General features: G+C 36.4%; 1 protein-coding gene across 1 annotated transcript in view; it reads right to left on the bottom strand.

Moving 5' to 3' along the window:
* LOC124555746 (vacuolar protein sorting-associated protein 13A-like) overlaps nucleotides 1–14,579 on the bottom strand; it is a 689,798-nt gene that overhangs the window by 515,476 nt on the left and 159,743 nt on the right. Inside the window, exons 16-21 of the mRNA XM_047129770.1 lie at nucleotides 12,558–12,690; nucleotides 10,675–10,905; nucleotides 10,363–10,505; nucleotides 9,335–9,521; nucleotides 9,100–9,213; nucleotides 8,821–9,000 (exon numbers count right to left, since the gene is read on the bottom strand). Of these exons, the coding sequence (XP_046985726.1) occupies nucleotides 8,821–9,000; nucleotides 9,100–9,213; nucleotides 9,335–9,521; nucleotides 10,363–10,505; nucleotides 10,675–10,905; nucleotides 12,558–12,690 (988 nt within the window). The remainder of the gene's footprint in view (nucleotides 1–8,820; nucleotides 9,001–9,099; nucleotides 9,214–9,334; nucleotides 9,522–10,362; nucleotides 10,506–10,674; nucleotides 10,906–12,557; nucleotides 12,691–14,579) is intronic.

The following is a 14,579-nucleotide window of genomic DNA, read 5'->3' as shown; positions in this document are numbered from 1 at the left end:
AATAATAACTTGAAAGCTTTTATCCATAACATACAAGCTCCAATCTTAAAGTCTTGATAGCTACTGACAAATAATTAGTAAATGGTAGTTTTGCACACAGTATACTGCTGCGGAATGCACTCTCTGCAAGGAGTAATAAAAATAGCTTACTTTTTTTATAAACAAGCAGCATATAGCAATTTGCACAATGAGCGATATTTGGTTAGTTGCACTAACTGATATGTCTATATGTGGTTTTAACATAGTGCATGGTGATATGAGAGGGTGGTTATGGAAGAGCAGTGCTTTTAATTAAACATGGGATCCCATTCAAAAATTTAACATCAGAGCTTACTCATACAAAATTTCAATTTGCAGGTGTCTCCTTTTTCTCACTTACTGGAAACTATGGCATAATTTCAGTATACAGAGTGTCGAATAATGATATATGCAAGGACTATCTGCATACTCTCATCATTCCAGTACTATCCCAAAATTAATAATGTGGTATTTCAATTCACACCATCCTGCATCGGACCCTAATTGAGAGGATATATTTGGCAGTTAACTGCAGAGATCAATTCCGAAAATAACTTAGTGACACTCAGTGGCAGAAAACCATCCATAGCAATGGAGCAGAGGAGCTGACCTATGTTTTGCAACTTAATCCTTGGCTATAACTTCTGCATGGGAATTGGTGGAAGATTCAGTAGGGTCAGACTATTTGCACAGTCATCCTCTGATATAAACTAGAAAGTCCTGATAGATCACTTTCATATAACAGCTACTACTGAAACAAATGCAAGGAAGACTGGAGCAGTGTAAAACTGTAATAGAATCCTTAATGAACAAATCTGAAGTTTGAGGAAGCCCAGTAGTGCATTACATCAATTTCAGAAAAAATATTGAAAAATTCAACATAGTAAACCATCTGTTCCAAGAGAAAATAATGTAAAAATGTGGTGAAAGAACATCCCAAAATTATAATGCTATATCATCCAGTTTGTCTGTCTGGGAAAAAATTAAACCTAACAGATATTACCTATCAGAAGTGTTAAGGTACAGATGTCCAGCACCATGACTGACTTTCTCAATTAGCAGGATGAAAGTGTTTCTACAATGTCTTACAGCTGACTTTGTGGATCTCACTGTTAATTTCAATGCTGCAGGTATGCCCTATTTCTTGGATGAACCCATACCAGTAAGTGAACTAAATCAAGCATTTACCCCTTGCTGTAATATTAGATGGAACAAAGAAAAACTAAACTGTGCAATATTTTTAGCAATTTTTGATCCAGTAGAAACTGCACCCCTGAACTGAAGACAGCGTGAATTGTTCCGATTTTTAAGCCTGGAAAACTTCCAGATCAATTGCTGTCATACACATCTATCACACTATAGTCATGTTCATTGAAGGTGTCAGAAATTACAATAAACCATAGGAGGGAATGATGGTATCAACATAACAGTCCAAAAAGGCAGTAAAACCTATGAACACTAGTACAACTTATTATAGATATACAGCTTTGCCTCAGCAACAGTAAGTTCCCAACAGAGGTTTATATGGATACTGAGAATGGATATGAAGCAGATGACCTTTGGTTATTAGCTAATAAGATGGAGTGACCTGTTATCGCTATTTACTTCATTTTCAGTGTCATTTGTCTACTTGAAGGCAGAGATTTCTGTGTGAAAGTTGATAATAGCAGTGTGGGACAACAGAGGACCAACCAGGATCAGTTCTTTCATCAATACTGTTTTACATATCCACATTACACTGCAAATATGCACACAATTTTCAAAAGCAACATCAATATACTACAATACACTGATGATCTGTGCATACACACAGCAAGCAACAACCTCGGAAATGGACAGGATAAAGTGGATGCAGCAATGGTTATTCACAAATACTGGCTGGAGGAAAATGGCCTAACCATTTCACAGAATAAGACTACCATGAGCATCTACACCACACACCAGATGAAAGAGATCCTCTCTATGATGCTAGGAACATACATTCTCCATGTGAAGCCAGTGGTGAAATACCTTGGCCTACACATTGACTGTAAACTATAATGGACAGGACATATAAATGAAGCAGTAGCAAAATGTGAGAAGAACCTCAACAAGTTAAAAGCAGTGGCAGATGTAATGTCAGATGCAGACTACAACATCTGCATGAACATATATCAAGGCCTAGTACAGTCACACCTGGACTATGGAAGTATGTTCTACACATCAGAGATGGACACTTTAATATGAAAACTTAATGCAATAAAATACAAAGTGATCTGAATATGTCTTGGTGTCATGAAGTCAACCCCTACAAATACATTATTTATGGGAGGTAACGAACACACTCTACACTTGTGGTGCAGACATTTAAGCATAAAGTTCCCAATGAAGAGGGCAGAATTTTCAAAGGCTTCCTTGTTATCTTGTATCCAGAAACTTCCAGTAATATGCTACATGTATAAATATTGTTTGTGTGAGAATCACCACCACTAGCAATCGAATGTACTGAGGTAGCACCAGATGTGCAATTAAGCATGTCTGCATAACAACTGTTCATGTCTGAACACAATTTCTTCTGCACTGTTCTTGAACCTGATGTGAGATTTGATCTGCCAGGTTCTTCAACTTTATCAGTTTCTTCATTCAAAGTATGCCTTGAGCGAGCTCTGAACCAAATACCCACAGGTGAGGATACTCTACATGGATGCCTCAAAGAACCAGGAGGGGACAGAATGTACCTTTTAAGATACTTATCTGCAGGTAGGATTTAAGCACAAGCAGGCAAAGGAAATGACAATAATGACAACAGGACTTATGGAGATCTTGGAAGCCCTTAATTAGTCTCATATGATTCTGGAGGACAACATTCTCATCTTCTCAGACTCCTAATCCATGCTAACTCTACTTAAATATTTTCATCAGGGCATAAAAACCACCTGATGGTCCACAAGATAATAGCACATGTAAAGCAACTGGAAATGAATGGCTGCAGGGCCATCATGTATCCGATTAAAGAATGTAATAACTAATATTGGAAAGTACATGACAATATCCTAGAATATTGCTCAAGTGTGTGGAAACCTTACCAAATAGGACTGTCAGTGGATACTGAACATATACAGAGAAGGGCAGAATGAATGGCTGCAGGTTTGTCTGGCCCATGGGAGAGTGGCACTGAGATATTGAAAGAACTGAACTGCCAGGCTCTTAATGATAGATAGTCTACTAACAAAGTTTCAAGAAGCTTTAAATGATGACCTCTATGGAAATACTACAACTAAGTATCAGAAATAAATAATTAATTATAATCCAAGGAAATGATATTTGTATGGCCTATTTTAGCTTTTCAGATAACAGGCTGTAATTATTAAGAATAAATTAACTACAACCCCTTACATATCACTCCCATAGGGATTGTCAGGATAAGATTAGGTTAATTACAGCATGCACAGGGACATTTTTCCCACACTCCACACGTGAATGGAGCAAGAAGAAGCCCTAATAACTGCTAAAGAGGAACAAACCGTCTGCCATGCTATTCACAGTGTAGATCTAGATGTAGATTGGATTGTGGGATTGATGATTCACTAAGGAATTGGTGAGCACAGGTATAAAAACTAGACACATCTTCCAGTGAAGGATCTATTACTGATTTACTGGAAGAGGATTCAGAATTAGTAGGACAAAGACTGGCAAGATTCCCAGACAACCAGAGGAAAAAATAAGGCAAAATTAAAATTGGTGCTACCACACAGGCTTTGGTACCATGTTCACACAAATTTGCAGTTAACCACAGTGTGGTTGAGGTTCAAAAATTGTTGGTTTGCACATCACCCATCTCACATAAGCATAATAAAGTCTTCACTTTGTGACTGTGATAAAGTGGAGGCCACAAATCACATAATTTTAGGATGCATTAACTGGTGGAACCTCACAAGAAAGCTGCTAAGGGATGTTGTGGGTAAGAAATACCAGTTACCAACATCTGCCAACATTGTTGGCAACCAAAGACCTTGCAGTATATGAAGAACTTTACTCCTTTCTAAGGGAAGTTAAATGAGAGATATAAACAAATTCATGTAAACTAAATAACTCAGCATGTTATTTCATATTGTTTTATGTTAACATCATTTGTGTTTTATCAAGATCTACTATGTGTGTGTAATTATGAGTTGCTTACATGGATAACTGTTTAGGAAATACTCAAAATCCAATGAAAAAAGGAAAAGAAGGACAGTGTATCATGTAACTGTTAGGTTCCATAATGTACAGAGCAACTATGAATGCTTCATTCATTTTCAAAGTTGTGTATTTTCCAAAATATAACATGTACAAACATTACTGATTCAAGAAAAGAACCATACACTCACCATGTTAGCATTGTGCCCAACAGTTGGGATTATGAGTGCAGTGCCTTGACAAAATGGCATCAAATCAAAAAAAGAATTTTTGTGTTTTCAGTGATGAAGAAACCTTTCAAGTATCTGTATCTCACAATGTGAGAGTGTCGGGCACTGAAAATCCTCATGAAATTGTAGTACATGAATGAGATTTGTAATGTTTTCTGTGTAATATCACTGATGAAGCTGTATGAGCTTTTTTCCTTCTGTGAGAATACTGTGATGGGTACTTCTTACCATGCAGTTCTAAAATGCAAAACAAGTTAGTTCTGCTGAAATTCATAAGTGGTTGTTGGAGTTCATGGTGTAGGTGTAATGAATGATGGAAATGTGCATAAATGGACTAGGCTGTTTAATAAAAGAAGGAAAAATGTTCATGATGATGAAGAACAATCTGGGTGGCCCACTGCGATGAATGTAGACTTGACACAAAAAGTTGATGAGGAAATTTGCCAAAACACAAGTTTAAAGACTAGTGGTTTCTCACATTGTTACTGACAAACACAAAACATGTTCGTGAGATGGGTGCTGAAAATGCTGACAGAAGAACACAAAACAAAACAAATGGCATATTTTTTGTCCATTTTGAAGCACTATCACAAGGGTGGTGAAGAGTTCTTGAGTCACATTGTGACTGGTGATGAAACATGGATTGTGCACTACACTCCAGAGAATAAACTTCAATCCAGTGAGTGGCACCAGTCAAACTCCCCAATGAAACCATGAGAATTCAGACAACAACCTTCAACATGGAAAATCATGGCCACAGGTTTTTGGAACCAGAAAGGCATTCTTCTGTTAACCTTTTTGCCAAGAAGAACGACAATAAATGCTGAGAGTTACCATGAAACATTATTAAAGCATAGGTACACTACTCAAAATTGTGGTTGCTCTCTAGTGGCAGCATTCTGCTTCACAACAATGCTCTCAGCCTCGTGTTGCAGCAGGAATAAAGACACAACTGGACAAGTTTCACTGGGAATTACTGGATCATCCACCATACCACACTGACTAAGCACAACCAAAACTGAAAGAATTTCTTGGTGGAAAACTCTTGGAAAATGATGACATGTTAAAAGAAACTATTATGGTACTAACTGTTCAATGGCCAGGTGGCAGAGTTCTTTGAAGCTGGGATAAAAAAGCTGGTGCCACAACTTGACAAATGCTTAAATGCTCATGGTGACTGATGAAAATTGAAAAAGTGTGCATACTGTAGTCTGTAATACAATTTACATTCATAAATACAGTTTCTCTTACTCAATTACAAATCGGTTTTTACTTTAAAAATGAACCTCATATGTTACCTTGCATTTAAGTACTTAACAAAGGAAAGCACAAACAATCTTAGATAAAATGTACATAGAATCCCAAATTTTCACTATACATAGTTAATGAGTCATTTTTAAGTAAATACATTAACTTCTGTGTGCTTCACGGATAATACCTCTTGGTTTAGAGTTGGATGTGTGACGATCCGTGTCTGCTGAGCACTGTTGGCAAGCAGGGTGCACTCAGCTCTTGTGAGGCTACTTGAGAAGCTACTTAGCTTTCAAATGTAGTTCACCTTAGTTGAATAATACTATGAAGATGGGGAATGTTAATTGAAAGTGGTTGTAATAATAGATAATTCATATTGCTGCTTATTCAAAAGTTCTTCCAGCATATTGTTAAGACCTACTTCACATCACTTCTTCAAAATGTTAATTAAGCATATTAAGTATGAAGTTTATAATTGTTATTCCTGTAAATATAGATTTCTTCTGTTTTTCTTATTTCCAAATCACAGTATATTCAGTTTTTGCTCCGCAGCTCGTGGTCCAGTGACCAGCGTTGCTGCCTCGGGATCATGGGGTCCCAGGTACGATTCCCGACCAGGTTGGGGATTTTATCTGCCTGGGGACTGGGTGTTTGTGTTGTCTTCATCATTTCATCATCATCATCATCATCATCATCATCATCATCATCCACAAGTGATCAACTAAATCGTGTACCACTCATTTCCCTTGATTTATTTCCTTTCATTAAGGAGATTTCCCCACGTACAGCTGTGTATTTGTGCGATAATTGGTCTTACAATCTACAGCAGTGCACAATTTATCTTGTACCACTAGATTTTGAAGGAATGTACACCTTCAGTGGTCAGCATCCTCTGAAAGTACAAGGCGCTTATCAACTATAATGTAAAGCCCAGGGATATAAGACAAAATGTATGCATCAATGAGCATTTCAAACACAGCCTGTATAGGTTTAGCTTTAAATCCAGAGCATGTTTCCTTTATTCTCTCATAAGTTTGTCATAGAACCAGAGGAACATCAGAATATCATCAGATCTTGAAGAGCTCATTGTGGCTCAAAAAAAGAGTAAGCCATATTGATCTGATCGAAATTAGCTCAAAGGTTTCCCAGGTCCCTTGTGTGAATCAGTTATTATTAGTAGACCAAAGAATGCCTGTAGTTCTGTATAGTCAAGCTCCATCCAGCATACAAGATATGAGTGTAGAATTTTACTGTCTTCTGTATGATTATAGGATGCATTACTATTACACTCTGAATGGGATTGGTGATAAAAAGTCTGAGACAATCTGCCATTGTCTGTATTTGTGGTCTAGGGTGATGTGGAATATGAGCTGTTTCATCTATTACACTCCTGGATATCCGCTTGCACAAATAATGTGATACTATGCCATAGGTTATCTGAATACTTCTAAATACAAGAGTAGGTGCACTAATTCCCTGAATACCAATATCATCTTCTCCACATTCATTTACATCCACCTCATTTCAGACCTGTATATCTCCCTGCCACATTTACATCAACACCACTCTCACTCCCTTTTCCAAAAATTGATTCATTATCACTATCACTCTTATGTAAATCTGCGAAATCCTGCTCAAGTGTGTAGCCCTTTCCAAAGCACATATTATGATCCATTATGAATAAAATATAAATAAAGTATAAAACCACAAAACACAATTCATAAAAGGGAATTTGTTCCAGCCACGCAGGGATATGTATTTTCTATAAATTTTTTATGGCAATGGACATATAAATGTCAGTTGAGAAGGTGCATTTGTTGTGACTCGCCGATCTTTCAAAGTGCCGCCGTGCAGTTACGCGCATCCTCTACATGCAGCGCTGTCTGCCAGCCATGCAGCAGCAGCGCCACCTAAGCGGCCAGCCAGCCAGCAGCTGCTACACTCAGACTCAGTTCGGATTTGACTGTTAAAGTGTACACATGTCTTACTTTGTTTACTTGATCTGTGACTTACATGTATTGTGTCGTCCTTGAAATATATTTGTTCAACTTGACGTTATAACAGCATTGTTGGCAAGTTTTTACTTTCTTAGTAAAGTTGAAATGTAACATTGAAGATCACATTATGATATAACTATAAATATTTTGCCCAGTTCGAATAATAGATCCATGAAAAGCATATCTGGATGATGAGAACTCTATGTTCAAATTAAAACTGTTTCTTTATAGTTGAAAGTGCCTTAGGGTTTAAGAAGACCCCAGATACCAAGCAAGGGCTAAGTATTTCTTATACTTGAACTAATCCATATGTAACAGAGTTACTGCATATTTTTACTTCATCAGGGATTTTGTTTGCAATCATACTGTTTGTAGGTAAATGAAGAAACAGTCAGAAAAAATGTGAAATTCCAACATTATGTTGGTGTAAAGGACTAGCAACTCAAATGGTCAAACCACATTTGTTTCTTTGACCTGATATATGAAAAAGACTTTTAAATGTATCACTTTAATTCTGCTTAGCCAAACTTTTGAAATTTAGGCTATCATTTGAGAAAGAATGCAAGCATTTGAAACTAGTCCCCATCAAAGATTGTAGGCAACTATTATCAACACTAAAATTTGTAATGAAGAAAAATGTGCAAAGCGGTAAATATTAACAAAGCCTACATAGACTTGATGCCAAAGCAATGAAGGTTTAACAGACTCTATGCCAGATGATACAGTCTTGTTCCACTCTGCACATCACAGTATTTAGTATTGCAAATACTGTGCTTAGAGTTACTGGTAAATGTTCCTAGAATTCTTGTGTGGCATGCTTATAAGTGAACACAGCTGAATTTATTTAATGAACAGCTGAATTTATTTAATGAATGCACTGACAAGTAATTAGAAGACTTAGATGCATAGTAAAGACAAGACAATGGTGCTCTACAGTCAGTGTTAATTCTGCCGGAGCCTGTAGATTGTATAAAAAGTTATAGATAATGAAAAATTGCCTTAAATATTCTGTGTCTCAAAAATTATGTTCTTGCAACATAACATTCAGGCAACATGACCTAGAAAAATAGCAGTGACAATTGTTGTTATTAAATAAATCGTACTAATAGAATATTTCAAAATTATCAGCATTTATTTTATCACTCAATACTGTTAACAAATATTACCTGCAAGTCAATTAACAGTTTATAAAGGAGTACAATATGAACAGTCCCAACATGAAGCCGGAAACTCCCATCAGACTTGACATCATCTCTGATGGCTTCCATATCAGAATGTGTGTATAATTTGGGGCTGTGCCTCACATATTTCAAGTCAAAGACTTTATCCTCATCAATAGAGAGAATCTGTGAAAAATTACGCATGACATTCAGTTACATTGTGAATAATTTTTTTATGCTGTTATTACTTGTAAACTGATTTCAAACTACATAACAATAATCTACCTTGGAATAGAGAGTCAAATCTGACAAGTCATCTATTGTTAATGTTGTCAAATATACTCGAAGCACCATTCTTTCATTGGCCTTAAACATGCAATCACTTTCACAGCCAGTGACCTGAAATTTAACAATAAAAGTTATGAAATAAAACTGCTTCAAAATAGATGTTAAATTAAAATGAGCTGCATACAATTTTTATTAACTTTAAATTAGATTATAAGCAAAAGATATTTCATACTTTCAATTCAAGAAATTCCATGTCAGTGTCACACAGCCTGATTCGTATTTCTCCAAGGCGAGTTGAATAGCTAAATTTTGTTGCACCAGGTGGTATTGGTGGTTCTGCTGTTCCAGGGAATAACCATGTGTACAGAAGTGGTGAATACTGCACCAGTGATTTTAGGTGACTTTCTCTGTTCTGTATTCTGAAATTGTTAACAAAATAAGAACTAATTACCACCAATGATGCAGTGTTAGTATGAAATATTATGACTATGTTCTTAATTTACTCTCTCAGAACTTATTCATTCTCAAAAATACTGTTTACTGCTGTTGCTATAATCATTTGTTTAATCTCTCTAGCCAAAACATGTTTACTTCACATTCACTGTTATTTGACTGAACACTTTTCTTTGTGTATTTCAGAACTTTCTTTCCCATTTCAATATTACTTTTTCAGGTCTACACTTCAAATACAATATATGAGCTACAGATAAAAAGAAGAGATCTGTCAACTGCTAATAATGCAACAGAGCAATTTAAATCACAAAAACCATTGGGAGGGGGGGGGGGGGTCCTTCAGATAATAACTGAATAAACTAACTCAATAATGTACATGTCTGAACTACAAGGCATCAATCAGAAATTTATTTACTCTTTTTCCTCTCCAAGTTCTTTCAGAAACTGGGCATGTAAGTTTTGGCCTTGCCTGACCACTTTGCAGCCATCAAGGACTTTGCTGTGAAGCTGAAGAAATACATATCTTTAAACCTACTGACACTATCCCAAAAGCTTGATGTGGATTGTAATTATTCAGATGTTAAAACATCCATCAGCTTGCGCACTGAGTTGTATTCATGAGTTTATACAGGCAATACAAATGGTTCCCTTGGTAACTCTTCTCTTTCTCTTCCCCCTTTCTCCCTAAGTTTTCTTTTTTTCCCCTCTCTCTATCTTCATACTTAAAACTTGTTTTAAAAGAAAAGTGACCTTACTGTATACATATGCAATGATAAAATATGTAAATAAAAGGTGGCTGTGTCTTACTTTTGATGAAGATACTGCAGGTACTTGTTCAGTGTCAAAAATGCCTCCCTATGGAACACTATATGCACAGATGAAAAATCCAATACAAGGGACTGCTCAACACTATGAAAATGTGATTTAAAATCAGGGCAATCAGAGCGAACCTAAAGAAAAGACAAGTTGTAATAGCATAGTCTTAAACAGAGAAATGTTTATGTTAATTCAGAGTTAATTGAAAACATGATTTATATGTTGAAATGAAAGTTAGCTGCAGCAATACTTAACAAAAGCTTCATATGCCAATGAGTTACTAATATATATATACTAACCAACCTTTCTGTACAACAGTGTCACCATATCATCAGTGCCATGTGTAGATACAAGTTCTAAATATTTTCCTGTACAGCTAGTATGTATCTTGTCTATAAGCTGGATTCCACCAATCCCTGCTTGGATAGCAGGACCATATTCCATCAGTGCTGTGTCCCAGCAAACTTTGTTAATTCTTAACATTATATACGGTTTATCCAGGTGATTGCTAGACCTTGCTAACTGGACTACAACCTGCATACAGAAGAAATGGGGTGTTGTGTTTAGCAGTTATCACTAACAGCACATTACTACAGACAGAAAAACAGTAAAACTGAGTGCAAACTGGCACTAACGCAGGCATTAAATGACATTTTCTTCCAAAAATCATCTTAATTTTCATTTCACACACACACACACACACACACACACACACACACACACACACACACACACATGCATACATGTGCACAAATCTTAGTAGCAACAGTAGTACAAGTAGCAGTAGTAGTAACAGCAGTGAAAGTAGTAGTACTCTGCTATTTTTGTCCTTTTATCAGTTACAGAAGAATTAATTCTTTCACTAACAATAATAGAAAAGACCTGTAAATATGAGGGGCTAGCAAAAAATTAAAAAAAAGTAAATAAAAACTGGGATAACACTGCCGTGGGTGGAGCTTGCGTAGTACACATTTCTGCCACTAGGCATGTATAACACAACTATAATGGCATGTTTAAGTGAACAAAGTGCAGCTGTGAAATTTTGTTTTCTACTTGGTAAAAATGCTGCTGAAATGTTTTAATGTTGAAAACAGCTTACCAAGAAGACGCTGTGGGAAAAACTCAATTGTACAAGTGGTTTGCTCAATTTAAAAATGGCAAAATTTCAACTGATGACAAACCTTGTTCTGGACATCCCTCAACTGCCCAAATCGACGAAAATATTGAAAATATTCGAGTGCTTGTTCTCGCAAACCATTGACACAATTGATCAACTGTCAGAGATTACTGGGTTATCTTGGACCTCAGTTCAGTGAATTTTAATGGAACATTTGGAAATGAAAAGGATTGCTGCCAAGTTTGTTCCTCAGGTTCTGACTGAAAATCAAAAGGAGCATTGATTTGAAACATGTTGTGCTCGGAAACAACAGCTTGAAACTGATACAGATTTTTTGTCAAAGGCTATTACTGGTGATGAGTCATGGTGCTATGGTTATGACCCAGAAACAAAGCAACAGTCAAGCCAATGGAAGATGTCATTGTCACCCCATTCAAGAAATGTCGTCAAGTCAAATCAAACATCAAAACAATGATGATTTGCTTTTTGATGCCAAGGTCATAGTTCATTCAGAGTTTGTTCCGCCCAGGACAGACCATCAATCAAACCTTTTATTTGGTAATTTTAAGAAGATTGTGCAACAGTGTTCTTCAAAAGAGACCTAATTTGTGGCAGACAAGAGACTGGTTCTTCCACCACGACAACACAACAGCACATACAGCCACCTCTGTTAGACAGTTTTTGGCTAAAAATGGTTTGGTTCCACTGCCCCACACACCAAACTCACCTGACCTGGATCCATGCAACTTTTTCTTACTTCTGCACATGAAAAGGAGCATGAAAGAAACTGATTTGACAAAACTGAAGAAGTCAAGGAAAAAAACAAGGGAGGAGCTGTCAGCCTTTTCTAATGATAACTACAAAAACTGTATCAAACAGTGGAAGCAATGGTGTGACAAATGTATTAGTTGTAATGGAGAATATTTTGAAGGGGGTAAGGTTGTTTTGTAAACAATTTGAAAATATATAACTTTTAAGAAAAAATTCCATTTTTTTGGTATCCCCTCATACATATCAAGCAGGCAATGTTCTCTCTATTAAATTCCATACAAATAAAGGTATGACTTACTTCTCCAATGACAAATCTGAGCAACATTCTGATGACATTTCTTGGGGAAACATTGTCATCAAATCCAGGTAAGTCCACTGTACGAGCCCACAGTTCAAGTTCTTCATCACTGTGATCTGATGACATGTGACTCCTAAAATTTGATTTAACATTAGAAGATCTGTAGAAAGAAAATTCTTAATACATGATGATTAAGGAAACAGCATTTGTATTACATAAATCACACTTTAATATAGGGGTATTGAAATAGAACCTTTTGAAGAATGAAAAATCAAATCAGGAATATGCGGGTGATTCAAATGAAAACCTTAAAAATGCTATAATATTTTAATTTAACAGTGAACAAAAAACTTACACGTCATTATTTGACAAAATGTCTCTGATGTTGAATGCATGTATTCCACCACTTCGTAAGTGCATAGATACCATGTCAAAATAACTGTTTCAATTGTAAGTGTAGCCAGTCAGGCACTGTGGTTTTCACCTCTTCATCACTTCTGAAATGCCTGCCTCCCATTGCTTCTTTGAGTGCACTGAACAAATGAAAGTCATTAGGAGCAAGGTCTGGTGAATATGGAGGATGTACCAGACAAGAAAATTTAATTTTTTGCATAGTCTCAACTGTCTTACAGGCCAAATGGGGTTGGGTGTTCTCATGTTATAGCAATACTCCTGAAGTCAGAAATCCTCATTGTTTACTCCTGATTAAAGGGCAAAGTTGATTTTTCAGCATGTCTGAATAACAAGTACTGGTTGTCATCACTCCTCTGACCCAGAAGAGAATGAGGATGACTTTTTCAGCACACCATTGAGTGCAGAATTTTTTTGGTTTCAGCTATGAGATGTGGTGCCATTCCTTGCGTGATCTTTTCATTTCTGGTTGGTGATACTGGACACAAGTCTCATTGCTTGCAACAATTTTTCCCAGAAATGCATCACATTTGACATGGAAATGATGCAAAAGTTCTTCACAGGCATTGATGCTATGATCTTTCCATTCAGCAGTCAACTGACGTGCTATCCGTCTTGTAAACATCTTATTAAAGTGCAATACATTGTGAACAATATTCTGCACTGCATCACTACTAGTCCTGTGGCTACTTAGTTCACAGTCATGCATTTGTTCTCCTTCACAAGCACCACCACTAATGCAATATTCTCATCCATTACTACACAGTGAACCTGCCCTGGTCTTGGGACATCCTCCACAGAAGTTACACTGCTTTTAAACTTCCTGCATGATGCAGTCTGCAATGAATTTCAATTGGTCTGACTCCTTAACTATACAATAAACACATCACAGATCGCCACTCAGTCACAGTGCATGTTGACAGTGGGGTGGCCCTCTTGTTGTGGACACAGCTGCCTTCTCCTTCATTGTAGCATCACTCTGCCATCTGTCAGTGACTTTCTAAACCTCAAGGAACACTACTGCCACCTACCAAATCCATCACACAAGTTTTCAAAATTTTATGGAGCTTTCAAGTTTTCATTTGAATCATCCTTGTATATTTGGACTATAAATCAAACAATATGACAAAAGATCATCAACAAATTACCTCTGTAACTAAGATCAATTTCAAATGTACATTGCCTGAAAAATAAATTTGGCCATGTTACACACAAAAATTGTGAAATATTTATAAATCCTTATACCCATTATTTGCACAGCATAGGATGTAAAAAAATTAAAAATTAATATCCAAACCAGTAAACCCAGTTATGCCAGTATGCCCTTCCTTTTCATTTTCCTGAGATCTTTCATGTTAGATTTCCATTGATTAATACTCTTTCTCCAATTCCAAGATAGTTCACAGTTCTTGTTATTGAAAATTAGATCTTTAGTAATGACTTCCTTGTACAAATGTTTTACATTGTTGTTTGAGTTATACATAATGAGTTTTAACATTAATGAACACACAATTTTTTTGCCCTGCACAAGCAAATACATGTAAAAGTGAGGTTCTTTTGCTTCCTCAGGCTACCAGTTTTCAAATAGAAATTTGTCTATGGAATCAAAGA

The sequence above is a fragment of the Schistocerca americana genome, chromosome X (assembly GCF_021461395.2).
Source record: "Schistocerca americana isolate TAMUIC-IGC-003095 chromosome X, iqSchAmer2.1, whole genome shotgun sequence".
Classification (NCBI taxonomy): Eukaryota; Metazoa; Arthropoda; class Insecta; order Orthoptera; family Acrididae; genus Schistocerca; species Schistocerca americana.
The sequence above is the reverse complement of the archived record's forward strand: the minus strand, read 5'-3'. Positions and strand labels throughout refer to the sequence as shown.